Source organism: Anabrus simplex, chromosome 7 (genome assembly GCF_040414725.1).
Source record: "Anabrus simplex isolate iqAnaSimp1 chromosome 7, ASM4041472v1, whole genome shotgun sequence".
NCBI classification, from domain to species: Eukaryota; Metazoa; Arthropoda; class Insecta; order Orthoptera; family Tettigoniidae; genus Anabrus; species Anabrus simplex.
In genome coordinates, this window is record NC_090271.1 from 61,046,067 (window position 1) to 61,073,686 (window position 27,620).

Below are 27,620 nucleotides of genomic sequence, written 5' to 3' on the forward strand. Positions count from 1 at the left end.
AGTTTTTAAATGTTTTTTCCTACACTGTCTTATATAGTGAGTGTTGGAAATGTGTAGGATCTCTCGCAGGATTCGAATGTTGCACCGAATCGAGCACCATCTCACCACCGGGCAATATGTGCATATGTCCCTTCTCTGCAGATTCTTCTCAACGTGTCCTGATTCTGACCAGTGCAGACAGACATTGACATGGTTAAAAACCCAGTAAACAGAAAAGAAAAGTAACTTGCAAGTTTCGTTTACACATTGCAGACCGGGTGCCCTTCACCCCATGCACAGCCCTGTTTCCGGCCCCTTTCTAACTACCTCCAAACTGGAGTGCATGCAATCAAATAAACTCTCAGAACTTCACTAGCCTTTGAAGGACTACTGTGTTTTATTCTGGTGGCCTTCCTGAATAGTCGTTGATATGCAGGTAGGTAAGTATTTGCTGAAATCTATTTCGGCTCATAGTTTGCATAAATATGGGGTTTTCTATTAGGGAATCGGTTGGCCAGTAATCTTTCAGACACGATTTCTTCACCTGCCCTATCAATATACACAAAGCAATTTTTTACTTTCCCTGCTAGTGACATTAGTCCACTTTAGTGTTTTACGGGATACGTTACGAGAATGTGAATTCTGCTCATAGTATACAGTAAGTTTGTCTGCTCAGCTACATACTGAAAAAAATCCTCACCAAACATTAGTTCTGCTCCTTGTCCTATGTTTCCAGGTTCATTAGGCCATACCTTTATACCAGGATCATGTTCAAAATCCTCTAGCCTAGGTTTACTGTTGTCCATAATCCAGTTGTCAGAAAACACTACATTATTTATAATATTTAGAATATTTACACCCGTAACACAATTATCAGACTCGTTCTGCGCCACGGAAGTTCCACACCTTGAAGATAAGGCTGTGTCCGCATCATCACTTGAAACATTTCCGTTAGAAGATATTTCATCATCGAACTCTAAATATTCAGCATCACTTGGACATTCGGAGTCTGTATCAGCACATAATTCACGAATAATTTCATCCCTGTCTAAACACGTGCGATCCCTGGGTGCTGCCATCTTGAATGGCTCCTCAAACTTTGTAAACATGTTGTCAGGAAATGCAAAGAAAAGCTATGATATGAAGAATAATCAAAAAGAAATGCGACTGTCGATTATGTAGAACCATACATAACAGTTCTAGCACCCTTGACCTCCAAATACAGTAGTTCCAGTATATCTCAAAAGATAGTACTAAACTTTAGTCTGCTGCTAACACGAGATAACTCGGGACCGGTCCGCAACGCTCGACCAGGCAAACACGAGTTAATATTTTGAACACATGTAAAAATGATTATTGTTGTTTAAAGTGTCATCATCTAGGTCATCAGCCCTAACACACAAGTAAATTTTTGTATTTTAAACTTAATGTTGGATCTACTACCAAACTTAAAACAGTGACCTCATGAAAGAAGTCCACTAGTTTTTTACTGATAGTAATCACAATGGAGAACAGAAGAGGAAATAAATTTGAAGATAGCATATCTTAAAATGAAATCAGTTAAGATGTGTAATACTTTATTGGAGACATGACCAAATGACAGTTACTTGTTTCTCTTCAAGGTAGGTGTGGTTCAAATCCTGAGCAATGCATAGTGATTTAGAATCCACACAAAATTAGAGATCCTTGGCTATGATCACAATATTAACAGTTAACAAGAAAAATATATACCAGAGTATGAAATGTACACAACTGATTTGATCAGTCATTTGCATTTATGGTGACAACCACACTGATACTTCAAATGATTGTCATTAGCAGCATAGGAAATCTGAAAGTTTTCCAATTGACACTTCAATTTAATATAAAATAGTTATTATACAATAAAAGTGTTTCCCTCGGGAAGTGTCCTTCTCCTGCAGAGCATTTACCTTTTAAACTTTGGTAACTTTACCTTGCACTTAATGCCATTTCCTTTTTGCTACTGTAAACTTTGTGTGTACCTCATTCTTCAAATACTTTCTCATTTTTGTCTTGTTTTTATTTATTTAATTCTTGTTTGCTTTTGATACTTTATTCCTATTGGTACGTAAATTGTTTGACACCTGGCATTAATCTGCCATCTTTCATGTAGAAACAGATGCATTGCCAGTGTTTATGTTATTGCAGTGGACTTGCTTGGACTTCTGAACTGGGGGAACAATCCTGAGGGCCTCAAAGAAAGTCTAGAAGCTCTCATGAAGGTTGATGGTGAAGAAGTAGTCAAGTTTCTGCAAGACGTCCTTGATGCTCTCTTCAATATCCTGATGCAGAACTCTGACTGTGACTTGTACGACAACATGGTATTTGAATGCCTTGTAAGTACTTTCTCCATGAACAAATCAAATAACCTTTTTACAATACAGTGGAACCTTGATTCTCCATTTCTGGTGGGACCACAGAAAAAAACGCACAACACGAGAAAACGGAAAATCGGGGAATGAATAAACCATCAACAATTCCGCTAAATGTTTGCAAAAATTAAATATGTATAATTATAATCTTACAAACACTCCTACACCAAACCAAAACCAAACTACAGCCCCAATGGGTTTTCGCCTACCGAGCGACTGCTGCTCAATCCTCTCGGCCATAATTCCTGGCTCTCTAGTCCGGGGTTGCCATTTCACCATTAGATAGCTCCTCAATTAAAGGTAATCATAGTCTGAGTGAACCTGGAACCAGCCCTCATATCTAGGTAAAAATGTCTGACCTGGCTGGGAATTGAACCCGAGCCCTCTGGTGAGAGGCAGGCAAGTTAGACCGCGAGGCCGGCTTCAAATATTAATTTCCGGTATGTGAGTAAAATTCTTGAAACTTTACATTCAGTTTTACAGGGGAAACTTCATCAGTTTCCCTTGAAAACTTCTTTCAATTCAGCAACTTTGATCAGTCAAACTCTTCAAAAAATCTAATAACGCCAAGCCAAACAACAATTGACCGCAAGTAATTTTTAATTCTCTAATCTAATAAAGTGCATTAGATACGAAAACACCCATCAGATTTTTTTTTTTTTTTTTTTTTTCTTCCATTGTAATTTGGTCACTAATATACTGTTGTTTCGGTATACTGTCCTTCTGTTGATGTAGATGTTGACCATTTATATTGGTATTATACTGTCCTTTGTCAGTTTCTGGAAATTTTGTACCATGTAAATTAGGTTATGTTGAACTTGAGAATATGGTTTTGAATGTAAGCATCGATCCTCAAAAGTTCTCATATGCATTAGGCCTATATTCAATTCTGCCCGTCACTAATCACAATCAAATTGGAAAAAGAAAATATATCATCAAAACTTCAGAAATTCTGGTTATTCGTGACCTTGAGCTCAGCTGGAAAGCGCGTTCGTTGTACAAGTCAGTATGAGTGGGAAATGATACGAACGTTTTAAAAGTAACATGCGCAAATAAAACTACTGAGGTTTTTAGAACATTTTAACACAAAAACTTAAAATTCCCCGTCTTATATTAGGACTAAAACAGTAACAGGCAATCCCGAAACCTCCCATGGCTTTATGTACATACGGTGCAACATCTGTTCCGGTCTCAATAACATAATCGTATATGATAATATTAAAAAACTAAATTTGTCTCAAGAAGGGGCAGTTTTGATATCTGCCTGAAAGCCCAGTGACTATACAATGCCCTGAGGGAAGTGCCGAAAACTTGTTCGGCGATACAATCGAAGAAAGTAAACATAAAGAAACAAAAAACATCTAACCCTGGACATAAGGCAGACGTTTTACAAGTACGAACATTTGATAAAACTCGTTCCATCACATTCGAAATGCGCTCTGTCTCCTTCCAATTGTTGTGGCCACACTCTGGTTTATGATTTGCAAGGATTCTCTGAACATTACACCTGAATGCGATGCTAAGATGGTCCCTTATACAAATTCACTGCCAATCGCTTTTCTAGTACAGTACTTGCTCTAATTATCACAATGCTGGGACGTTAATGCCAAGATCCTAAGTATGCCGTAGCCATCTTTTCGTGAGGTAGAGTTTCTTGAAAAACGCTTGATCGAGTATTTAGCATTATGGGACTGAAATTTCTGGGCAGTTGATCCAGGAAATCGTTTCTTCGAGGAACAGATAATGCAGGATGTTTCCTATAATGGGACCATGGAATTTGAACAAATAATCCAGGAAAACATAGTTTCTGGGAACGTATAATCGAGGTTCTACTGTATTATAATTTTTTGTATCTCTAATAAGAATTCTGTCTACAAAATGGCATAATGTATTCATTTTACTTGGTAATCTTATTGAAATTTTAGTAATTCTAAGAGATTATCTCTTTCGCACTTTCAAGTTGTTACCCTGTTTCAAGATTTTTTTTTCTGATTTGTAGTGATCTTTTTCCTTCTCTTGTCTTGCTTTCTTCTACTTTGGTTCATATTCTTCATTGTTCAATCATTCCTTCAGGTCATCCAGGTTGTTATTGGATCTGTGAATGATTCATTAATTTAATTGAGTAATGCCACCCTCAAACACACATTCTACCTTCTTTGTAAATGTACAAATAATGTGATTGCTGCCTGGGAGATGAATTGCCTCAGATTGAGTAGGGGTATTTCAGTCGCCTTGACAAAGAATACTGCAATGTATTCGAAACGCCTGCAAACTGTATGGAATGTACAGAAAACAACAACACTGTTCAACCCGGAAGAAGAACTAAATAAATGTACAAACAAGTTTGGAAGTACCCAGTAATTTTAGCATTGATAGTAAAATATTATTCTGTCTGGTTTACAGAAGGAGTGTGTGAAGGCAGAAATTCAAGTTGTGCAACATAGGTATTAATACTGCACATCGTAAAGTCATTCAGAGGAAATTTGCTTTAAATCAGTGGTATCAGTTTAGATATATGTATGTGGAAATCACAGTTTAATAGTTTTCTGAAATATTCATCATCCATCATTATATCGCTTGGATTCTCATCCGTATTTCTCTTCCACGTGATCCTTGCTCCTTGAAATCTGTTCACAAATATTTGGACTCGGGACTTTCTTGAAGGATTGACGCCCAACTACAATAGAATGTGGAGTCGTTACTTCATTTGTTTTCCTGAAAAACATTCAGTTAATCTGAGGTGCGCATTTATTTTTTATTTTTTTTTTATTTTTAAGTTACAGTTTTATTATACTTATAACTTCTGTTTTATAACTTCTGTCATTGCTAACAAAAACCAGAATGCTGGAAATTCTTTTCAAGAAGCTCTTTCAACGTGCTATTAAGTGTAACTGTAACCTGGCTGGTGACGAGAAGAATATAATTGTAACATATTGAACAGAAATGAAATTTTTAGAAGTACACAACAAAAGATAAGAAGAGATAGTGAGAATTGAAGATATACAAAAATAGTATTTGAAGGTAATGTTAAATAATAAAGTGCGAGTAAAATGGACTCAGCTGATTTGAACATATTTGGTTTATTTATTGTATTAATCAAGGAAGGATGCTAAAGCAGACAACAGAATTAAAAATGAAAAATAAAAGAAGTGGAGGAAGACATAAAGTAGATTTTCTAGGGATAAACCTGATTAACCTTTCAGTGCCGACCTCTATACGTGGTGTAGACTCTCTTTTTTTCCGTAGTCGCCATCCTCTGTATGCGGTATAGACCCATACATCGCTGTGCCTTTACGGTTGTAGCGTAAAGAGTTTTGGAGTTTTCGAAATGCAAATGATTTTGATTTCAAGAAGAAATGTTGGGGTTCATCAGTGTTGTAAAATAAGAATTGTAGACATGATATGGGCTTTTGGGCTTATGCTGTGCCACCTTCTTTTCTTGACATGGCATAAGCCCCAAACCCCATATCGTGTCTACAAGTATGGACCGTGCAAGCATCGAAACTTAACAAAATAAGAATTGTAGTTCCAGTGTAGTTGTTTGTGCAAGGATAATTTTTTTGTCGAAGGCAAGTCTGAGGAATAATCTCTGTCTCTTTTTTAAGTTTTTTAAAAAAAGTATTTTTGCTTCATTCTTTCCCACAGAATAAAATAAACAAATCATAACCCGAGAAGTTTGTATTTCCGTATGATGTTCTTTGCTTTGTGCGTTCAGAATGTGGTTTATTTATTGTATTAGTCTTTTTTACCCTTGGCATGAAATATTTTTGTAACTCTCCACCATTGCTCTGTGTAGGTATCAGTTAGTGCTGCTTTATGTCATACAATACAAGAACTGTTGTGTATAGTATATTTCTTATTTGGAAGAAGTTGTCTATATCTTTTATGGATATAAATATGGTTCATGGTGTGGGTTACTTTAGTCACGTCCTAGTTCGTGAATCATGGGCAATGGCTGAGTGGCCTAGTAAGTGGTCCCGAGAGTTGGCATACCAGTTGCTATGGAATGGTAGAGTGCATCTCGGACATATTCTGAGTAATGGCCCCCCTTGTGCTCAGGCGGCTAGGACTATACAATCCACCGTGGTCCCTAACCCATTAGAGGAGAGATCCTCACTTGGACTATGGATTGTGCAGATGAGGATGAAGTTGACAAGTCTTATGAAGCATGGAGTGACATCATAGTCAGGATCAACAGCAAGAATAGGATAGTGCTATTGTGCTATTTCAATGTGAGAGTTGGAAATAGATCTGAAGGAAACGAAAGGGTGATTAGTAAAATTTGGGGAAGATATGGAAGCTAATAGAAATGGGAAGCATTTGCTGGACTTGTGTGATAGTATGGGTTTAGCAGTTATGAATACATTCTTCAAGCATAAGGCTATTCATTATACATGGGAGGGTAGGGATACCAGATCCATAATAGACTATATCTTAACCAACTTCAAATTCAGGAAATCTGTTAGGAATGTACGAGTTTTTCAGGAATTTTTCGATGATACGGACCACTATCTAATCTGTAGTGAACTAAGTATCTCTAGGCCTCGGGGAGAGAAAGTGAAATCTGTCTGCAAACGCCTAAGGGTAGAAAATCTCCAGGATGAGGAAATTAGACAGAAGTACATAGATATGATTAGTGGGAAGTTCCGAACAGTAGACAGTAAGCAGATTCAGGATATAGAAAGAATATGGGTGGCATACAGGCATGCTGTAGTAGAAACAGCAAGGGAATGCCTAGGAACAACTGTGTGTAAAGATGGGAAAAAGCGAACATCTTGGTGGAATGATGAAGTGAGAGCAACTTGTAAAAAGAAGGCTTATCAGAAATGGCTCCAAACAAGGGCTGATGCAGACAGGGAATTGTACGTAGATGAAAGAAAAAGAGTGAAACAAATAGTTGTTGAATCCAAACAGAAGTCGTGGGAAGATTTTGGTAATAATCTGGAAAGGCTAGGTCAGGTAGCAGGGAAACTTTTCTGGATAGTAATAAAGAATCTTAGGAAGGGAGGGAAAAAGGAAATGAACAGTGTGTTTTGAGTAATTAAGGTAAACTCATAATAGATCCCAAGGAATCACTGGAGAGGTGCAGGGAATATTTTGAAAATCTTCAGAACATAAAAGGAAATCTTCCTGATGGTGTCGCAAACAACTGAGCTCATGGGGAGGAGGAAAATGATGTTGGTGAAATTACGCTTGAGGAAGTGGAAAGGATGGTAAATAAACTCCATTGTCATAAAGCAGGAGGAACAGATGAAATTGGATCTGAAATGGTGAAGTATAGTGGGAAGGCAGGGATGAAATGGCTTCATAGAGTAGTAAGATTGGCATGGAGTGTTGGTAAGGTACCTTCAGATTGAACAAAAGCAGTAATTGCACCTATCTGTAAGCAAGGGAACAGGAAGGATTGCGACAGCTATCGAGGTATCTTATTGATTAATATACCCAGCAAATTATTCACTGGCATCTTGGAAGGGAGGGTGCGATCAGTGTTTAGAGGTAGTTGAATGAAAACCAGTGTAGTTTCAGACCACAAAGAAGCTGTCAGAATCAGATTTTCAGTATGCGCCGGGTAATTGAAAAATGATTCGAGAGGAATAGACAGTTGTGTTTATGTTTCGTAGATCTAGAGAAAGCATATGACAGGGTACTGAGGAAAAAGGTTTTCACCATACTGGGGGACTATGGGATTAGGGGTAGATTAGTTAAAATCAAACAAAGGCATTTATGTTGACAATGGGGCTGCAGTGATAATTAATGGTAGAATGAGTTCTTGGTTCAGGGTACTTACAGGGGTTAGAAAAGCCTGTAATATTTTACCTTTGTTGTTCGTTGTTTGCATTAATCATCTGCTAAAAGGTATAAAGTGGCAGGGAGGGATTCATATAGGTGGAAATGTAGTAAGCAGTCTGGCCTATGCTGACAACTTGGTCTTAATGGCAGATTGTGTCGAAAGCTTGCAGTCTAATATCTCGGAACTTGAAAATAGGTGCAGTGAGTATGGTATGAAAATTAGCCTTTCGAAGACTAAATTGCTGTCAGTAGGTAAGAAAACCACAGAATTGAATGTCAGATTGGTGATACAAAGCTGGAACAGCTAGATAATTTCAGGTATTTAGGTTGTGTGTTCTCCCAGGATGGTAATATAGTAAGGTTGAATCAAGGTGCAGTAAAGTTAATGCAGTGTGCTCGCAGTTGCGATCAACAGTATTCTATAAGAAGGAAGTCATTTCCCGGATGAAACTATCTTTACATCGGTCTGTTTTCAGACCAACTTTGCTTTACGGGAGCGAAAGCTGGGTGGACTTAGGATATTTTGTTCATAAGTTAGATGCAACACACATCAAAGTAGCAAGAATGATCGCTGGTAAAAACAGATGGGAACAATGGAAGGAGGGTACTCGGAACCATGATGGAAAGGCTAAGTTAGGGACGAACTCAATGGATGAAGCCATACGCAAAAACCAGCTTCGATGGTGGGGTCATGTGAGGCGAATGGAGGAGGATAGGTTACCTAAGAGAATAATGGACTCTGTTTAGAGGGAGACCAAAATGATAGTGGTTAGACTCAGTTTCTAACGATTTAAAGATAATTGGTTTAGAACTACATGAGGCCGCAGCACTAGTTGCAAATAGAGGATTTTGGCGACATTTAATAAATTCACAGAGGCTTGCAAACTGAAAGCTGGAACGCATAACGGTCTATAATGATAACGTTTGTATGTATTGAGTTGGTTTGTTTCGTCATAAATATTACTACCCTCAATCAGATTCGTCCTGTTGCTTTGGGTCTCACTGCAGCTGCATCCGTCTCTGTGATGCGCCGTGCACAATGGCAAGCTCCAGCCGTGATTTGAATGACAGTAACGTGCTTGAAATATTGTATAATTCAGATTAAAGTTTACTCGGAAGTAGTAGTGATTGTATTAAAAGCACTGATCTTCTTCTTCTTCTTCTTCTTCTTCTTCTTCTTCTTCTTCTTCTTCTTCTTCTTCTTCTTCTTCTTCTTCTTCTTCTTCTTGATGGGGCCTCTAAATATTAGTTCCTAATTAGCATCGACCTGCAAGATCTTTTGCTACCATGTTTTTCCTTCATTCCCATCTAGATATACCGGCACCCTTCACAAAGCTGCAGGTTGTTCTTATTGGGTTTTCTTGGATTTTTTCTCTCTCTTCACCTGGTAATTGTGGAGTGGAGAGTCTGATTCTACCCAGCGCCTCACATTCGAAAAGTATGTGTTCAGCTGATTCCTCTGCTCCATTGCATTTCCTACATATATTGTCTCTTATTACTCCAATTCTGTGTAAGTGTTTTTTCAGATGACAATGTCCTGACAACAGTCCTACTACCCATCTTATATTTTTTCTGCTGAGTTTCAGCAGTTCTTTAGTATGCTTTTTTGGTCCTTTTATCAGTTCCTTTGCAAGCCTGCATCCTGGAGTATTTTTCCAGTTCTCCATTTGTTTCTTTTGTGCCCATTTTCCTATGTATTGTCGGGCTTGTCCATAGGAAATCCTGCATACAGGTTCTGGGCCTACAAAATATGTTTCTACCCCTTTCCTGGCCAGTTTATCTGCCTTTTTATTTCTTTTTATACCTGCATGCCCTGGTACCCATATTATTTTGACAGTGTTGAACTTTGAGAGCTTCAGGAGAAGTGAATGGCAATACCAGACAATTCTGGATATTTTCCAGACTGCTTCTATTGCCTTAATGGCCACCTGGCTGTCCGTAAAAATGAAAATGTTCTTATTCCTATAGTTCATTTTCAGATTTTCTTCAAGACTTGTTGTGATAGCTATCACTTCAGCTTGAAGGACTGTAGTGTGTTTGCCCAGGATCATCTGAATTGAACTCTCAGGTCTTCCCCCGTTGATCCCTCCTCCTGTGCCATCCACAGTCTTTGAGCCATCAGTCCACCACACTATACCTTCTTTTTCAGTATTCCATTTGTTGATATCCCAGTCTTCTTTTTTTATTATCTGGGTCTCAAACGGTTTCTGAAAGTTCTACTTTGGTATCATATGATCAGAAGGCATGTGTAGAACTTCCTCTGCTATTACTCTGTTAATTTTACAGTGTCCTAGATTGGGTCTTTGTACATTCCAGCACTCTGATTGTGCCAATCTATATGAACTCATTCTAGCCTGTCCTTTTATGAAATTGCATAGTGATGGGAGGTCTAGTAAAGTATTCAAGGCTTCTGTTGGCGTTGTTCTCATAGCCCCAGTTATGGCTATGCATGCCATTCTCTGTAGGCTATCCAATCTACTGCTGACATTTCCTTGACTTACTTTCTGCCACCAGATGATTGCATCATAGGCCATCAACGGTCTAATGATCATTGTGTATATCCACATTACCATTGATGGTCTTAGGCCCCTTGTCTTCCCGACGACTCTTTTACATGCATACAGGTTCTTGGCCCGGGTTATGTTCTTTTCTATATGTGGACTTCAGGTTAGATTTTTATCTAACACTACACCTAGGTGCAGTGCCTGTTCTTCTATATATATCTCTTGTCCAAATAGCTTTAGTGATCTCTTTCCCTCTAATTTTTTCCTTCTTGTGAAAGGGACCAGAGTTATCTTGTTCGGGTTGACTGATAGTTGTTCTTCCCGACACCAGCTCTCTACAAGATTAAGTGATCTTTGCATGAGGTCCTGGATAACACTCATCACCTTACCTCGTACCACAATCACTAGGTCATCTGTGTATCCTTGTGTATAAAAACCCTGTTCGTTGAGCATAGCTATGATTTTGTTCACCACGAGGTTCCACAGCAGAGGCGAAAGAACTCCTCCCTGAGCACAGCCTCGGGTTTCCCTAACCATCAGCGTTTCTTCAAATAGGGTTGTTTTTATCTTCTTTCCGTCTAACTTGCATTTAATCCATTTGACAATGGTTTTACTCACCTTGCTCTTTTCCATTGCTTTGATATAGAGTCATAGATTGTATTGCTGAGGGCTCCTTCTATATCTAGAAATGTTGCCAGTGCAATTTCTTTATATTCTAGGCTTTCCTCTAGTTTACAAACCAACTGGTGGAGTGCTACTTCAGTGGATCTGCCAGGTCTATATGCAAATTGATTTTCATGTAACGTTGAGTTCATTTGCACCGTTCTTCTGATATATTTATCCAGAATTTTCTCCATTGCTTTCACCATAGAGGAGGTTAAACATAATGGTCTATTTGCTTGGGCTTGGGCATAATTTTCCCTTCCAGGCTTAGGTAAGAATACTGCTTTTGCTTCAGACCATGATTTCAGCACGTACCCTAAAGCTAGACTAGCTCTGAAAAGGTCCGTCAGGGCATTGACGAGTATCTCCTGTCCTTCCTGTAGGAGTATCGGAAGTATCTCATCTGGCCCCAGAGCCTTTATAGGATGAAATGTGTCAGTTGCCCATTTTACATGGTTATGTTTTATTATTCTGTCGGCACAGTTCCAGTCTGCTCTTCGAGCTCCGGTCTCTGTTCCAACCGTTTCTTCTTCTGTCATCTCCTCAGCCTCAGGAAAGTGACACGCCATTAGTATCTCCAATGTGTCCCTCCCTGCCTGAGTAAATGACCCATCTGGTTTCTCCAGTGTCCCCATTTGATTTATATGGGTTGTTTTCAGAACCTTTTGGAGCCTTGCTGTTTCAGTGAGTGATTCCACTTTCTCACAGAACAGTCTCCAAGATTTTCTTTTTCCCTTCCGTGTCTGTAGGTTATACTCAGTGAGTTTCCTATGATATACGTCCCACATACCATTTCTAAATGATATTCTATACAACATCCTAACCTCTTTTTCTCATTTTGGCTAGTTAGTTGTTCCACCACCTTACTTCTTTGGTGTATTTCTTTTCTTTGAGAGGACAGTTGTCATGGAATGAGTCTGTAATGGCCTCTTCTAATAATTCCACTGCCTCATCCATTTCTTTCTGTCCTCTCACGTTAGTAGGAATTTTTTGTACAGCCTTCCCTAGATCTTCTCTGTATCTATCCCAGTTACTTCTTTTTGGGTCTCTGTACATCTCTATTCCACATAGTCTCTCATCTATTGCAAATTGGATGTGCTGATGGTCTGCCAATGATGGTTCCTCCAGCACCTTCCAGTTTTTAATAAGGTTTGCAATATGCGTAGTGCTTAGTGTAATGTCTATTACCTCCCTACGATTTTTATTTATAAATGTAGGCTTGTTTCCTAGGTTTAGTATCGTCAACTCGGTTCCAATAAAAAGCTCTAGTAAAGACTCGCCTCCTGCATTGCAGTTCGTGCTGCCCCATGCCGTGTGGTGTGAATTTGCTTCTGCTCCAAGCTCTAGGTGTTCGCCTTTCCTCTTTGCATTGCAAATTAGGTTCTCAACTTCTTCTGATGGGGGCAGATTGAGTCATATGGGAGGTATGCAGAGCCTATGGTTATTTCTCGGGTCCCTCCCAATTTCCAAGTTTAATCTTGGCCACGGTTAAGTCCCATGAGCAGTGTTCCTGTAACTCAAGGCTCTTGAATAAGGGCCACGTCAATAGTTCCGGACTTGAACTTCTGGCGAAATTGGCCACAGCTGCTTTGTTATGCTGAAGATTGGCCTGAAGGACCTTCAGCACCATCTTTATCAACATTGAGTTTCGTTTTTCCCCTGATGACCTGAAACTTGATCTGCCCAACTCTGAGGTTAGCCTTAAGGCTTCTCTTTTTGAGCTCTTCAAAGTCTCTTTCACCAGGGGCTAAAACGACTGTCCTTCCTGTCTTGTAGACTGAAGTGACATTCACCACTCTCCACTCTTGCGTTAGAAGTTTGGTATCGTGCTGATTGATTCTGACAAGAACATTCTCCACTTTCATCTTGTCAAAAGGAGGTGGGAACTTGGTGATGACCTTGGTCGTGTTCAGCATCTTTTTTTACGTCCACCACCTCTAGGATCTCCCCTTTCCATGGGTTACAATTTGATACTGTCTGTTCCAGCCAATTTTTCGTTTCTGGATTTGCACAGATCAGTACCATAGCTCCACTTTCCAGACTTGGTGACTCAAGGAAGCCTGGCGGACATCCGTCTGACAGCGGCTTCATTTGTGCTATCAGAGCAGATGACAATTCAGTCACGTCTTCCTCCTTGAGTGTTCCATCTGGAAAGGTCTTGGGTATTATTGCGACCTTAACTGAGGATAGTCTTTCCGAAAAGGACATGGCTTTTTCTTCCTTCTGTTTCTTGGAGGGTGGTTTTGTAGCCGAACTTGATGGCGTGCTTTCCTCCAACCTTGGTCTTTTGGGCGTAGTCATTGGCATAACGTCTCGCCGATCCTTGTTCTTTGACTTCTTCTCCACCCAAGTCCCAGCCGCTATCTTGGCTTCTTTCCTCGCCTTCTTCTTTTCCTTGTAGTAGGCACTTGTGGGAGGTGGTCTATCTATATGCATCCTATTTAGTTTTGATGCTGATATCTTCAGGTCTTTCTCAGTGAAATCTCCTGTTTCCTTTTATCCAGAAGTCTGCTTTCCTGTTGCTTCTTCTGTTTCTTCTTCAGATTTGGATTTGGCCTGCCCTACTGGGACTTCCGTCTCCATTTTCTCCTCTTGGGCCTGCCGCTGGACCTGCTCTTCTGGAGCTTCCATAGCTTCTCTGGGTATTTGTTTACGTGGTTCATTTGGAATGTCCATGGTTGCATATGACATAGGGTTTTTGCCCCTTCTAGGGTCCTGAGTGGCATTCTCACCATCCGTGATGAGGCTTTCCACCAGACATTGTCCCCCCGCAACTCAGGCTCTCCGTAGCAGATGCCATGCCCCTCAGCCGTCCATCCAGCAATCCGCCCCTCGCCCGAAACCGACCAGGTTTGTTCCACTTTCAGTAGACCTATTCACGTGGTTCCCACTTGGCATTCCCATGACTGAGTTCAGGCTACATAGGGCAAAGTGATGTGTTGGTTCCAGCACACCTCAGTGAGCTTTCACCTCAGTCACCAGCACCCACTTCACCTGAACCCCCGTACCACCCATGCGGAGGTAACATGGATGCCTCTCTAGCATGTGTGGGCGAGGTTTCCACTTCCAAGCCTTGGCTTGGGCTAGTGACAATCACACTGCCTCAAGATGTTTTCTGGCAATACCTGATTTTTGGTCCGCGAGAGAGTATTTTATTTCCCTCAGATCTTCCAGACAAGTTCGGAGGGCCCCCATATCCGCCACCTGGGACGCGCCGATAGGGGAATAGGCAAGAAAACCCCCATGGGAACAGCACTGATAATGAAGTAGATAATGTGGCTGTAGTGGATGCAGTGATAAATGATGAGAGTGCCCGTGAGGAGGAACCAGTACAGTATATAAAGCTGTTTAAAAGACTATTGAATGCAACCGTACCAAATTCTCTAATAATATTTAGACAAGTAACAGGGACGAACATTGAGCATTTATCTTATCGGGTTCAGCTTGTGGAAGGTTTGTTTACAAAATACGCTCGCTCGGGTGGGGAATCAAATATTCGAGGCCGGTGGACATCGGATAATACAGTTCCAATGTTGCAGAAAAGACTTTTCAGGAAATTAGCACTCAAAACTGAGAAATGTAAACCTCAGAGACGGTGTATCGTGTGCTCAAAACATGGCGAAAAGAAGACATTGGTTTACTGCTGCTAGGAATGTGACATGGGTCTTTCGAGGAGTGCTTTGAACTTTATCACACCAAACTAAATTACTAAGGTAATGTGAAACAATTATTTCATTCGTGCGTAATTTAAATCTCCTCCAACTACGGAGTAGGAAGCCCATTAAATGACTGTGACGCTGAGGGGTTAAGAACAGCATAAAGTAATGAGACCAGCCCCATGGTCTAGTGTTACCAAGCATGCCTCTTATCTGAAGGGCCTGGGTTTGATTTTTGGCCAGGTCAGGAATTTTTACTTGGGTCTGAAGGTTGTTTTGAGGTCCACCCAGCTTATGTGAGAACAGTTGAGGAGCTATCTGACAGTAGTGTAGCAACAGCCATAATGTAGAAAGCGAAGAATAACAGCTGAGAGGATTCGTTGTGCTGACTGTGTGTCACTTTGTAATTTGCAGGCCTTCAGGAGCAGCAGTCACTGGTAGGCCAGGTTCCATCAGGGTTGTAGTGTCGTGGGGTTTAGTTTACTTTTATGTTTTTACAAGCCAAACAAGACTGGACTTCAATATGATGGTGGTGGAATAGAAATGGTAGAAAGCACAGCTGTGGTTGGAGGAGGAGGAGGTTGAGGAGGTTATTGTTGATGATGTTACATTTTATAAACAGTAGGGTGACCAAAGCGACTGTAAAAACGTAACGTGGCATCTCATTCCTGAACATACTGTAATAAGGGAAGCCTATACAGTAGCAGGTACCATATTTAGCAATAACCCCATTGTTACGGCAGTTCTTTTATACTGCTCAGAAATTTCTATATTACCATAATCTGTGTAATATCCTTTGGTTACAAGAACAATACTTTCACTGATTTAGCCATTTTTATGAGCAAATTAAGGTGTGTTATTTTTTCCGTTATCGATAATTATACTCTCCAGTGTTTATATTGAATACAGTCTATCATCTTTTATACAGATTTCTTTCTACATGCATGAGCAAGGTTTCATCGACATTTGGAAGTTCCTGTCAATGTCTGTTATTACCAAGCGGATAAGTTTTTGCTTGTGAGCGTAAATATTTTTTGTAAAAATATTTTTTATTCTTAACACACATGGAAATGCAAATATGTAAGTCCTCTAAGGTTTATTCAGTCATTCATACCTGATTTCAGGCGGTCAGCATGTAGGTATCCATATAATCTTGAAAAAATAAAATCCATAACTGCTGGTTATAGAGCAAAAATGGCACAAGGCACAACGCAAAGTAGTGTCGATTAAGTTCACTAAACAACTGAGCTGTAATTCACTTTCTACCATACTTCATCATTCACTGTGGCTACGGCTATAAATACAGTGTTGAACTGGCAAATTCACTATTAAACATGTACAGTAACAATCTAACTAGTATTTATGATACAATTTTTTACACACATGATGTTGAGTCTTCTCTGACAGTTTAGAAACTTTCACTTGTGTGATACATTGCAAAACATGCACCAGGGTCTAAGAATGACTTTGCTGTGCAAATTTTACAATAATAAATATTCTCTTTTCTTACATTTTGGGCCTCATATACAACATAGGCCACAGAACCCTTTTTTCATAGTCTATGTCTGCTCTGTCCCTTAGGTTATTTTCGCACTAACTTACAACAATTTCAATTTCCTTGCTTTCCCACTCATTAACACTCATTTTCGGGTATTCATCATTACTATTTAATAATTGTGACTTTATTTCACTCTCGTTTTGAATATATTTCCGTGTCATAACATCTAGAAAAGGCACAACATGAACTTTCACAATGTCACCAAACTAATATGAAGTACACCAGCATGGAAACTGTGCTTTGGAACAAACCCCTACTTTTTAAAATTCCAAATCCCTGTGTTTAATCTAAATAAAGGCCCTGTCTGTATGCTTCTGCCATCTATCGGCTAATATTTAAACACTAAGAGGAAACATATGGTCGCAAAAGCGCGTAACTCAAAATTCCTTATAAACACATCTACCGCTTATTTAATTTAATTTCCGGGTTGAACCACGTTGTAGTTGTCTGTACATCACGTACAGTTTGCAGACGTTTCGAATACATTGCAGTGTTCTTTGTCAAGGCGACTGAAATACCCCTACTCGATCTGAGCTAATCGGTCTCCCAGGCAGAAATTTACACTACTAGAGTGGCCCTGACCTTGGCCTTTTATATCGTAGCCTTTCTGGCTGACGTAAGCCCTGGCGGTCTCGTGAGTATTCTGGAAGGTATGTGTCACAGCCAGGTAGTGGGGGCTTGCCCGCGCTGTTATGTAATGGGGTTTCGGCCCGTGTGTTTATGTTGTGGTCTGTACTGTATGTCTTAAACTATGAATGATAGGCATCCAAGAATTACTGATATTATATCCTTCTTCTAAATTTATGTTGTTCGGATGTTTCTTGATTTCGATAGCCTCGCGGATTTTCCTGTCCAGATTCCAAGGGATAACTGCTAGGATCTTGGTCTTGTCAAATGATATTCCGTGCCTTGTTTCGTAGGAATGCTTGGCTACTGCTGAAATATCTGTGTTTTGGTTCTTGGTGTGACGGATATGTTCTTTTAGGCGGGTGGAGATCAGACGTTATGTTTCACCAACATAACAAGCTCCGCAGCTACATTCACTGTGATATACTCCAGAGGCCTGTAATTCTATTGTGTCTTTTACTGGTGGTAGATAACGGACTAGCTTCCGGTGAGGTTTATAGATAGTTTTTATGTCATATTTGTCCAGTATCTTGCTGATCCTGTCTGTAGTATTTTTAATGTATGGCAGTATCGCTGTTTTTGGGCGGGTCAGTTCTTCTTTCCCGTTGTTTTCTCCTATGGCGGCCTTTTCTTTGTTCTCTTCTGAATTTTTAAGGACTTGTCGGATGTTATTGAGTGAGTAGCCATTTTTCCTGAGGGTTCTTTTGAGATGTTCTTTCTCTTCCTCGAGGTGCTCTGCGTCAGATATCGCTATGGCCCTGTTCACTAGTGATGTTAGGACAGCCTGCTTTTGTGATGGGTGATGATGAGAAGAGGCGTGTAGGTACCTGTCTGTGTGAGTGGGTTTCCTGTATACTGCGTGACTCAGAGTCCCAATGGAGTTGCGTTTTACTAGGACATCCAGGAACGGTAGTTTTCCGTTTACTTCTATTTCCATGGTGAACTGAATATTTACGTGTATAGAGTTGAGATGAGCGAGAAATAGCTGTAGGTTATTGCTCCTGAGAAACCAGATTACAAATGTGTTGTGCACAAAACTGAGAAAACATTTTGGTTTCAGGGTAGATGTGGCTAAGGCTTTCTGTTCGAAGTGTTCCATATACATGTTTGCTATTATTGAAGAGAGTGGCGACCCCATCGCGGCCCCTTCTGTCTGTTCGTAGAACTCCCCGTTGAAATAGAAATAAGTGGCGTTAAGGCATTCTTTAGCTAGTGTTGACAGGTCTTCTGGAAGTTTCTGGTCTAATAGTGGAAATACTTCTGTTAGCGGCACCTTGGTGAAAAGTGACGTGACGTCAAAACTTACTAATAAGTCCGTACTTTCAATTGATTGCTATTTGCTTTACGTGAAACAGTGAAACACATCGTACCCTATCAGGAGTGACAGTCCGTCGCCGTTTATTATGGTCTGGGTTACTGGTGCATCATCCACTTCTCCGCCTACCTTTGACTAATGTGCATAAACATGCTAGACTGCAATGGTGTATGGAACAACATCACCAGGGACAGGAATGGCAGCAGTTAATATTTTGGACTAATCCAGGTTCTGTTTGTTTGAAAATGCTGGCCGCATTTTGGTTCACCACGGGTAGGGGGAGAGGCACATTGACTACATTCGCACAATACATACAGTGCCAACTCAAGGCCTTATGGTGTGGGGTGCTATTGGGTACAACCACAAATCACAGCTGGTGCGTGTCCAGGGCACTGTGACCAGTTTGACCTAAGTGAATGATATTGTGTGACCCGTAGCCATACCCTTTCTCCACAGCACCCCAGACGCCATATTTGAGCAGGACAATGCGCGACCACATGTTGCTGCACGAACACGTGCCTTCTTGTCACAGGATATCAGACTGTTGCCCTGGCTCGTCCAATCACCGGACTTGTCGACAATCGAAAATGTTTGGGATATGGTGAAATGATGGGTGCGGCACTGTGACCCAATGCCAACCACCAAAGATGAACTATGGAACCAGGTGAATGCAGCATGTATGGCTATACCCCAGGATGCCATTTGCGCCTTACACGCGTTGATGCCATCACCCATAGAACAAGTTATTAATGCCCATGGAGGACCCAGTGCCTACTAGGCAACAGGACACATGCTGAACCTAGGTGACTGAAATGCTAACTGTTTCTGCAGAACATACTCATGAACATGTCCTATGAATATGAACTTCAAATCTCTAGTCTTTCAAGGTGTTCTGTTTTGTATCAACATGAGTGTGCATAAATAATGTGACTGACATCAGTTGTTAACTCCTTAGAAATAAAGGCTGAGGGAAACGATTGTTTGTTTGTTTGTTTGTTTGTTTGTTTGTGTGTTTGTTTCTTTATTTATTTATTTATTTATTTATTTATTTATTTATTTATTTATTTATTTATTTATTTATTTATTTATTTATTTATTTATTTATTTATTTATTTTATTTTATTTTATTTTAGAAAATGTTAGGGCGTTCCCCACTAGTGACGTACAAAATGCTAGGGTGTTCCCCACAAGTGACATGCAGTTCTTTTGATGCTGGGAGAAATGTGAGAAATGGGCAACCAGCAACCAAAGACATCAAGATAGTGGCCATTAACGTAGTGACACTAACAGGGAAAGTGGAAGAAATTGTAGATTTTTAAGGTTGCAAAGGTATAGCATTGTGTCCTATCATTCTATCCCCCCTTCTGTCCAAATTTTGCCAAATCCTATTCCATTTGGTATCTCTTCATTCATGATTCAATCTACCCATCTCACCTTCAGCATTGTTCTGTACCACCACATTTCAAAAGATTCTGTTTTCTTTCTTTCTTTCTTTCTTTCTTTCTTTCTTTCTGAGCTAGTTATCATCCATGTTTGACTTCCATACAGTGTCACATTCGAGACGAAAGTCTTCTAAATCAAATTCCTATATCAATGTTCGAAGTGAGGAAATTTCTTTTCTCAACTAAGACTTTTCTTGGTTGTACTATGTCTTCATTTTATGTTGTCCTTACTTGGGCCATCAGTAGTTATTCTACTACCCAAGTAACAATATTCATCTTCCTTTGAGAGTTCATTTACTAATCTAATACTTCCTGCATCACCTGACCTCATTCGACTGAATTCCATTCCTTTTATTTTGGATTTATTTATCAATTTTCATCTTGTACTCTTGTCTCCAAAACTGTGTCCATACCATTCAGCAACATGTCTAGATCTTTTGCAGACTCAGATAAAATAATAATATCATCGGCTAATCTCAGAGTTTTGATTTCCTTTGCTGTCTTTTTCATATAAACATTAAAAAGGAGAGAGGACACACTGCAGCCTTGCCTCACTCCTCACTCCTTTCTGGATTGCTGCATCTTTTTCATAGCCCTAAACAAGAATCAATTAAAGAGACTTTTAATCATCTGTGTCATACAGGGAGATGTTGGAACTGTTTTCCTTCATTTTCCATTATTTCTGATATTAAGGAATGAAATTATCCATCACTTTTCCTTATTCCATTTTATATTTATCCCTTCACCCTTCCAGCCTTTGAAATGTGGCACCGGCTTGAGACATCACAGGGTCGCTGGCTGGGTACTACCCACAGAGACATCTTCAGATATTATAAATTAACCCTTAAATGATTAGGCAGGAAGGATAAAAGAGAAGAAAAATAATTAAAATAAAAAGATCTGAATGAGAACCTTTTACGAACACAGGTTTATTGAAAGGAAAATCTAAACTTTGGCAAAGCAATATCCCTGTACAAATCAACAAAATTTCGGACCAAATATTTTTACATCATACTTTACATCACTCGATTCATCTAAATTCTGTTCAAATTTTATTACCATTTATTATGAGACACTCATCACGCCATCATTTGTTATGAATTCAACAATATAAATTACCAAAATAATGTTTGTAAAATTTGTCACCTCCGACTATGAGGTCTCAACAGCATGACTCATAAATTCAGGTTTTCTTCCAAACACATTATTTAATTTAATTCCTATTACATCTCATTTTATTTATCACCGTTACTCTACTCCAATACCTCCAATTTTAATTCAATTCAATTTTAATCATATCTGGTTAGCACCATATTTCAAAATTATTAATTCATTAGCTCGTCAGAGTGACCTTTGAAACGTTAATATAAAACCAAAGACTTCATCCATATATTCTTTGAATCAATAAATCCGTATTTACTCTCCATACTTTCAAATTATTCCATCACTATGTTATAAACCTTGTAATTATAATTATTCAATTATTACTTTATTACAATCTTCCATTCTGAAATTTATGAAGCTATATGAAGTCATTAAATCCAACATTCGCCGTGTAATTCGTGAGTTCCTCATTTCAATTAATTAAATTCATTAAATTATTATTATTCACCAAATCCGAGGTTATCATGTCATTATAATCATTACCTCTGAAATCATTAAATAATTCAATTACATTTGTAAAGTATGATAATCCTTAAATCTGAAATTTGTTAAATTATTAAATTATTTGTCTCAATAGTTAATAAAAATAATTCCTAATATTATTTAAGTCCGAAATTCTCTGACTTATTCTTTCTCAATAACATCCTCCACTCATATAAATGCTGATAATATGGAACGCGCGTGAATCGAAAGTAACCCTGACATAAATAAATTAATTTACTCCACTGATTCATTTAAAATTATAAATATCCCGCACATACATAGTCAGCTGTTTTCATAAGACGTATAACATATGCCTACTCTGTAGCAAGAAACCTACACTACTATGGTAATACACAACTTAACCTACACTGATTCTAAAAACAATGGGACAGAACCTCATTGCCACAAATACAATCAATCATACGTGAACTGAATTCACACATTAACAAGAAATAATACAACTGCAAGCCAGAATTTGCATTGCTCAACACACTGTAGAACATATAACATTGAGACAAACACATCATCATTCAACCAAATAATCACAAGGAAAATCATCATTCATTGACCTTGGCTGGACATCGAACTCCGACCCTCAGCATGGCATCATTACAGTGACCTATCATTATACCCGCCACAATGAACTGTCACGAAGTATATCTATTATTTTTTTAATTTTAATGTGCTGTCCTAAATTCCTCAAAACAGAATTACCTTATGAATGACTTTAATATTTTTACTTGTAAGACCCTACCAACACTGTTTGACTTCCTCTAATGCACAGCATGCCGACCCGGGCGATTACCTTATCTCAAGCGCCTTGCTCATTTCATTAACACGGCATTTCAACCCGTCTGCACCCAATTAATAATTCTCTCTCTCTCTCCGCTCTAATGAACTCATATGTTTCTTCCAAATCATCTTTCGTATCCTTGCTTTCTGTGCGAACAGTAACTAATTATATATAACATTCTCAATGCATCTTATTTGTTCCATATCTCACGTGTTTAATTGTACATTCCTCGCTCAACATTATTAAGAAACACGTATATCACTATGCCGGTATTTATTCATATACTGTATTGCGCTACACAATCTCATTAGTTCGACCCCAGCTGCCGGCATTTTGGGTCTTAAAGACCCTACTTCGACACTGGACTAACTACGTCTCGGATAAATTATACGATGAAACCTATTCCCTACAGCACACTTTTCGTTCACTGGTTAACAATACACATTACTTACTGATGACATACACTCTCAAATTTCACTGTAATGTGCCGGAACAACCAAGGTTCGAATCTCTCAGTCAATGAAATTCCTCTCGACGACTTTGCAATCATGCAACATGCTAGGCTAATCTACTTATTCCCTTTCACTATACCTTACACTGAATGCCTCCTAAATCACTTAAATATTTACACACACACACGCTGGTATTTATCAGAAGATCGCGCACTAAGGAAAACCATATTTCACACACGTATCACTATAGAAGATTATTATTTACACACACTTATTATTTCATCATTTATGAAGACCATATTCAACACACGCCTCTTATTTACAATATTCACTCCCCCCTAGGCATCAGTATGAAATTTACGCCCTAAACTCTAACTATCCTTGCTACAATAAACAAAAATAAAATAAATAAAAAACGAATTGTCATGCATTAATTTATTTACAAGTTAACAGCTAATCATGCACATGCCAGATATAATGAATCAGGGTACTTATCGATTCGGCGACGCTCCATACTCAGCTCCACGGCCTCATGGTTTCAGGTCGGCCCCATGATGAACTTAAGGCATCATATAGGCGGCCTTAACACGTGAACCAGTGCCTTTCTCCATGACCATGTTCTTCATTCTTGCGGCTAATGAATTCACACGGCTTCACGTCTTAATACACTAAAATACACACAAACACATATATAAGTAACTTATTATAGCACATAAAACACTTATTTACACTAGTAATGAATACTTTGTCTCTGCTCTTTTCGCGAGTTTAACACGTGGCACTGTAAAGCGTCCTTGCATCGATCTTGCTCCGGTCTTTCTACCTCGTCACAGTTAATATTGTAAAATCGCCTTCCCGAATTTTACCAGATTTTTGGTCGTTATTCAGTTGAAACACATAGTCTATCGGACCCCGTCGTATCCTATCGACAATTAGTTAGTGGACTAGGAAATGCTCAAGATTATGAGTCCGCGTTGACCACCATACGCTATACGTCCGAGCCGTTCAAATTTCCGTAGCAGAGTGAGGGTCTTGAGCAGCACGCGTCTTCTTCTTGCACACGAGCTTCTGGGTATGGAGCTTGGGGAACCCCATCAACAGTGATGTAATATCCCGTCACGTATGCCTGCATTCATTTATTACAATAAATTATTAGTAATATGCCGTCTTTAATTCTTGTTCTCGGAAGAGTTTAACATTGATTTCACCTTATCCCTTAGTGGATTTAATTAATTTTGGAGGTCATTCGTACGGCATCCATCTTTAATTTTCCCCCATCATTTCAAACTTGCTACGCTGCTATTCGCTGCTTGAAAGTGCTGCCAACTTAAAACTGAAGACCTTGATCACACACCTCACGGAATATTCCAGTACTTCCTATTTCGTCATCAAATGACCCTGACACGTGGAACTTGGCTCCAAGCTTGGACAAGCGAAGTGGCGCCGCACATCCGGCCTATAATGGAACTGTAGTTTATTCCCTTATACTTTTTTGTAACTTATAATATTTTAAAGACAATGCTATGAGCCAATTGGGCTCAATATATAGATCATAGGCTTCAGTTCTCTAAGTTGTGTGGATTTGTCTTGTATATTTTATATTTTAATAAACCCCAGAGATAATGATCACTGTAAAGATCACTAGGTTTAACTCGTGTACTGCAGTTTACTTGTATGGCTTTGACTTCAGTAACTTCATTGCCATTAGACAGAGATGTAGAAAATTTCCGATTGTTGAGAAATATGCTGAAGATATTTTCCTGAGGAATTTTTGATGTAGTACCCACCATATTTCCTCATGTGTTAGACGCGCACGCATGCAAATTCCGCTTCGTAGCGGGTACAGGCTGTACTGCAGCTCCAATGATATCACACAAATAGGTGAATAGTTTTATCCATCTGAGCTGTGCAGTGCAAGCACACATCAGCGTCATGCAGCACATCTGAGTTCCATAGTTAAGAAATGTCTGCCTCCATACCTTGCTGTAGCTCAGAGGATATCATACAAATAGGTTAACAGTTTCATATGTCTTAGCCATGCATTGCAATCACACATCAGTCATACGGTATGTTTGTGTTTTGTAGTTAAGAATGTCCGCCTCTGCAATGTAATGGTAAGCACAATTAGCTGCTGTTCTCAGGTGCCCGAGTTTGATTTCTGGTCCTTCCAGAGAGTTAAGAATGACAGGAAGGTTGGTATGCAGTAATATGTTACATACTGCTCACCTCCATTGGGGGCATGCCTAAAATGAGCTGCACCACCTCAGGATAAGGACATAAATTTACTTTAGTTAAGAAATATTCACAGATGTTGCTATTAATGTAGCAGCAGACAAGATCATTAACATTGTGATCGTTTAATATCTCATAAGTCAGGCCAAAATAGGTAATTTTTGGAAAAGTAGGTATAAAACTTGATAAAAGCAACCCAGTCCTAACGATTGTTTTACTTGTCAAGATACCTAAAAAAGCATAGAGACAATGAAGGTACGAAATTAAACGTTATGATAATAAAACACATTACCTCCACTCCTTTAGATATCCATAAATACAGCAAGTTTTCCTCTTATTTATTTTTTTCGTCGTGGAACTTCAGGCATTATCCAGGCACTTAGAGATAGCATACCTCCCTCTATATCAACTGCAGTTGTTTAGGTAAATACTGATGTGATAAATGTAGAAAACAAGCATGAGATATATTTTAAAATAAAGGTCTGGCTTCTGGCTTTCAGCAGCCTCAGTTATCCAAAGAATGCTTCCAATCACAATGTATTATGTTCGGAAGTACAACTCCTAACATTTGCATAATATGATAAATAAAACTCTTTGTCCAACCCTTATCCTGTTTCTATATGGGATTGTATAAGATGTGAAATGAATCTTCGTAGCGAGTTTTTATGACTGGATGCCCGCCCGGTCATCAACCTCATCAGAGGAGTTAATGAGATGAAATGACTGGCATGATATAGGAGTAAATAAAACTAATTGATTCCATTTACAGCATATCTAGGCCTAAAACTCATGTGGTCACCATTTATTGTTTTCTTTATTTTATTTTTTATTTAGAAATACTGCCCTTCAGTGAAGGTAGCCAGTAAGACTCTGAATAAATCATAAATGTGTTAAAGAGTAGTATAGAATACACACACGTACAATTTATAGTTCTTCGTAGCCAGAAGTCATGTCACTGCATGAAATGGTAGGCTGTCGCATATTAGAACCTCCCACCCCTCCCTACATTTTGTGGCTATAAAAGTAAATAAAAAGGAGGTCTAACACGAGGAAATATGGTAATCTCATGACAGCATGAGCCGATTCTGTACGCACATACGAATTGGAAATACGAGGATTGGAGCAAAAGTCATGGCAACTATTTTTTTTCTTGTAGATATGTGAACGGTTCACAAACATATACAGTAGAACCTCGATAATTCGAAATCGGTTAATTCAAAATCCCGCCTAATTCGAAGAAGCTCTCGTTCACGGAAACATGAGATACAGTTTTGCATGTTATTTAAATAGTTTAATTCGAAATACAGATAATTCGTAATTCGAAGTACAATGTCAGCCCCATTACCGAAATTCAGACTTTTAATTCGAAACAATAGTATGTTACAGAGTAATTTCAACTCGAAATTTATCTGCGTCATAATATAACGCGTGTTCCGGAACATGAAAGGGTAGCTTTACGCACTTACACTCACTTCGGTGCATCTACATTGCGCTTCATGATTGCTAAGTTGAATGAAATCGGAATTATTTTGTATTCAACCTTTTAAGGAACGCCGTAATATCGCGCAACAGGCGGTGTGCGGAAAAACAGAATCTGCGAACACTGGCGATGCCGACATTTGACGAAAAAAGCATGGCTCATATAATAAATTCGTAGGCACTGAACAACTTTGTCATTGCCGATGAAACTGCATTGCTTTCTTTTAATGCGAGCCCACACGGTCTTATGGTTTTAAAGGAGAAAGTGCCAGCCGGTGAATCGTACAAGGGTAGGGGTATGGGGGTCATTGTAGTGCGTTGCAATGCACATGGAAGCGAGAAACTTTATCCTCTCGTCATAGAAAAGTTCAATAATCCACAATTTTTTAAGGCGTCAGGCACTTTCCATGCCAGTACAAAGCATCTAAAAATGCAAACAGTACAGAAATCCAAAAAAAATAATGCGTTTGCACAGGGGAACCAGCATCATTTATCCTCGTCTTTGAATTGTGTGATTTTTTTTCTTTCGTTGCGCGAGGTTATGTTTTCAGAGATTTATCCAAGTGCATTATTTGAACATTGTAAATGCACCTTGTTGGACACATTTCGGAAATAGTTTTTTCCATGGCATTTGAAAGGTTTAAACTGTGAATCGAGGTGATTGCATGTATTAATGGGTCTTAGTGACGCGGCAAGTGTTTACATTTCTGAAGAACGAGAGAAGTGCCATGGCGGGAAATCGTACAAGGATAGAGTCGTAGGAAAGTTCGATTTTAAGGGCATCGGGTACTTTCTGTGTAAATACAAGGCATCTAAAATGCATACAGTATAGTAATGCAATAAATAAAGCACTTGCACATGGGAGACAGCATAGATTTCTGCTCGTCTTTGAATCGTGCTAATTCTTTCTTTCTTTCTTTCTTTCTTTCTTTCTTTCTTTCTTTCTTTCTTTCTTTCTTTCTTTCTTTCATTGCGTGAGGTTATGTTTGCCAGTGAGATATCCAAGTGCATTATTTGAATACTGTAAATGCACCTTCTTGGATATATTTTGGAAATAGTTCTTTTTTTTCATAGCATTGGGAAGGTATAA

At 39.1% G+C, this 27,620-nt stretch overlaps 1 protein-coding gene across 1 annotated transcript in view; it reads left to right on the forward strand.

Moving 5' to 3' along the window:
- mbc (myoblast city) overlaps positions 1-27,620 on the forward strand; it is a 413,292-nt gene that overhangs the window by 92,030 nt on the left and 293,642 nt on the right. The window contains exon 12 of the mRNA XM_068228569.1: positions 2,149-2,336. Within this exon, the coding sequence (XP_068084670.1) occupies positions 2,149-2,336 (188 nt within the window). The remainder of the gene's footprint in view (positions 1-2,148; positions 2,337-27,620) is intronic.